Source organism: Pteropus vampyrus, unplaced genomic scaffold (assembly GCF_000151845.1).
Source record: "Pteropus vampyrus isolate Shadow unplaced genomic scaffold, Pvam_2.0 Scaffold1000002571, whole genome shotgun sequence".
NCBI lineage: Eukaryota > Metazoa > Chordata > Mammalia > Chiroptera > Pteropodidae > Pteropus > Pteropus vampyrus.
Window position 1 is genome coordinate 1 of NW_011916973.1, and position 2894 is coordinate 2894.

Below are 2894 nucleotides of genomic sequence, written 5' to 3' on the forward strand. Positions count from 1 at the left end.
TAGCCAAAAGGCCGAGAAGCAGTCTTTTTCCTTGTTCTCAGGACTGCTTTGTTTTGCATGTCCCCAGCATGAGCTGGCACTGCTGGAGTGGGGGTCGTCATGAGATATCTGTATGTCCAGCTGAGGGGTCTTCCTAGATTATCCAGTTGAGGCATGGCTGGGCATGGCCAGGTAGTGGGGGCAGGAGTCTGGTTTTCAGCAGATCCCCAATCTCCCACCCCGCCCTCCCAACCGCATTCTACATCTGCTTCCTCTTCATCTCCCCATTCCCACCAGGCTGTCCGCATCCTTTGCCACCATCTTTCTCCCTCTGCCCTTGCCTGAAGCCACAGTTCTGCTGAGTCTGCTAGGTGGAGTAGGGAGAGGTTCCGGTTCCAGCATCCTCCATTGCTGCATGGTCATGAAGAGAATCCTTGAATCTAACTCTTTCTAACTCCTCTCTTGCTCCAGGAGAGTGAATTAGAGATCTTACTCCTCGACCTCTCTTACTTGACTTCCCTTTCCCATAGGACATGGGGAAGATGTTGAAGCACAGGATGGGGCTAGGGGCCTGAGTTAGCAAACCCCAGAGCAAACCCTGAGGGCCTCATTGACTAAGATGGCATTTTATCTCACTATGCTCTCCCCAGTTGTTCCTTCCTAGAAGTTTAAGGGTAACTTCAAGCCCCAGCAGAGTCCATCTCAATGCTACTTTCTATAAAATGGACTAGAACCAAAGGGGCATGCACCAGTATTAAGAGCCTTAGACTAATGGTTTTGTGACTGAGTCAGGATGAGGTTCACAGCTGTGGGTAGAGAAGGGTATAGCAGGCAGGAAGGCCAATGAATAGGAAAGGTGTTCTCGGGGTGCTGGGGACAGGAGTATCTCACCTCTCACCCTCCTGCATGTATGCATGTGTACACGTGTGCATGTGTGTGCGTGTGTGTATGTGTGTATGTAGGGGCTTTTATTGAAGAGACAGGGAGAATGGAGAAGCACTTGAAAATGGGCAGGGAAAGCTTCTTCTAGCACTGAGGCGGGAGTTGGGAGTCAGGGGTACAGAGCAAGAGAGAAGCAAACTAGTATTATGAAGAGGCTCTGGAATTGTAGAAAGGGGCTCAGACTGGTGCTCAGATCTGGATTCTAGTAGTAGCCCTGCCAATTTGTGACCTTGGACAAATCACTTTGCCTCTTCGTGGACCCTCAGTGTCTTCATCTGACAAACAAGAAGATTCATTTAGTCAACGAATATCTGCTCAGTGCCAACTCTGTGCCAGACACCATTTTAGGCATGGGGATTCAGATGTGAGCAAAGCAAACAAAAATACTTGTTCTTAAGAAGCTTTCTTTCTAGTGGGGGATTGAACTAGAGGGGGCTTCCACAGTCCCTTCCAGTTGTAAAATCCTGGGACTTCTTAAGAAAAACCCTTTGCAGTAGAGTCACAGAGTTATGAAGGGAAATGAACAAAGCAGGGAGCTGGGGGTGGGAGGGGTGGGAGAAGGGATGAGGGCTGAAAGTAGCATGAGGAGTTTGATGGGGGAGAGGAAAGCGAGGGGCCAAAAGTTTAAGACAAGTGTGTCCCGGATGCTATGAGAACCTTGACTGGCATACAGACTATGGGCTGGGCGATGATGGCCTCAGACAAACGTTCTTTGCCCACAGACCCCACCATCCCCACCTCTGGTCCGAATGACCTTTCTCCGGCCAAACTTGGGAAGCCTTCCTTGCGGCCAGAGTGTGGGCCTGGGTCCTGCGGCATAGGAGAATTTCCTGAACGCGAGGGACAGCCTCCTGCGGCCCCACTGCCCCTCTTCTTCCTGACCCTGGAGGCCGACTGGGCAGAGGCCAGGGCTCGCTGGGGTCTCGCCTGGGAGGCGCATGTGTACGGGGTAGGAGCGCTCTTCGGCCTGGTGGCCCTGTTGGCACTACTGGCTCTGGCCCTCTTGCCCTGGCGCTGCCCACCCGGCGCCTCCTGCCTGGCGCTGCTGGACCTGCTCCTGCTCTCAGCCGGGGCCACGCGGGCCTTCCCGCTCTTCTACGACGCCTATGGGCACCGCGACCGGCTGCCCGCGCTCGCCTGGCTGTTGCTGCAGGACCTTCCGCTGCCTTGCCTGGCCGCCGGCCTGGGCCTGGCCTGCCTGCTGCTGGCCCGGCCGCGCCCGCCGCGGTGTCCGGCCGGCCTGGCGGCGCTGCTGCTCCTCGGGCTGGGGCTCGCGGCGGCCGCCGCCCTTGGGAGCGCCGCCCACCGCCCGCTGCGGCCCTTGCGGCTCGCCTCCCGCGGGCTGCACGCCTTCCTCGCTGCCCTCCTCTCCGGGCTCCTGCTGGCGCTCTCCTGCTTGGGGGGCCGGCGGCGGCGGGCTGGAGCGCCCCTGGGAGGGTCAGGCTTCAAAGGCACCACCCCTCTCCCGAAGGCCCGCAGTCCCTTCGCCCCGCGGGAGTCCTGGCGGCGCGCAGCGCGCACGGCCCCGGTGGCGGGCACCTTCGGGCTGCTGAGCGGAGCTCTTCAGGGCTACGAGGTGCTGCACGCCCTGAGTTATGGCGGCCAGCCTGGCCTGGAGGGGCCCTGGCCCTGGTGGGCCTTCCAGCTAGGCCTGCGCCTGGGCGAGGTGGGCATCGCGCTCCCGTTGGCGCTGCTGGGCCTCTACCCGGCGCTCTGCAGCCCCCGCGTGCCGCCACGCTGCTGGGCCAAGCTCTTCCGCTTTTCCCCGGGCCACGCGGCCCCGCTGCTGCCCGGACGTTGGGTCACCGGGCCCCCGGACAAGGAGCACCTGGGTAGCGCCATCGCGCGTGGTGACGCGGAGCTGCTGCAGCTTTGTGCCCTGGCAGGGCCGGGCCCCGACCTCCTACTCCAAGGAGGCGCCTGCCAAAGGTTTTGATGGGGCGGAGGCCAACCCGGGCCCTTCTCCGGCCTCA

At 59.9% G+C, this 2894-nt stretch overlaps 1 protein-coding gene across 1 annotated transcript; it reads left to right on the top strand.

The window, feature by feature from the left end:
* Window positions 1–1559: 1559 nt before the first annotated feature.
* Window positions 1560–2887, top strand: LOC105311243 (proline-rich transmembrane protein 4-like). Its single transcript, XM_011387253.2, has one exon. The coding sequence runs from the start codon at window positions 1571–1573 to the stop codon at window positions 2855–2857; it is 1287 nt and encodes a 428-aa protein (XP_011385555.2). The 5' UTR covers window positions 1560–1570; the 3' UTR covers window positions 2858–2887.
* Window positions 2888–2894: the final 7 nt, after the last annotated feature.

Coding starts and splice junctions, on each gene's coding strand:
- LOC105311243 (XM_011387253.2), top strand. CDS start 1,571: ATGAGAACCTTGACTGGCATACAGACTATGGGCTGGGCGATGATGGCC.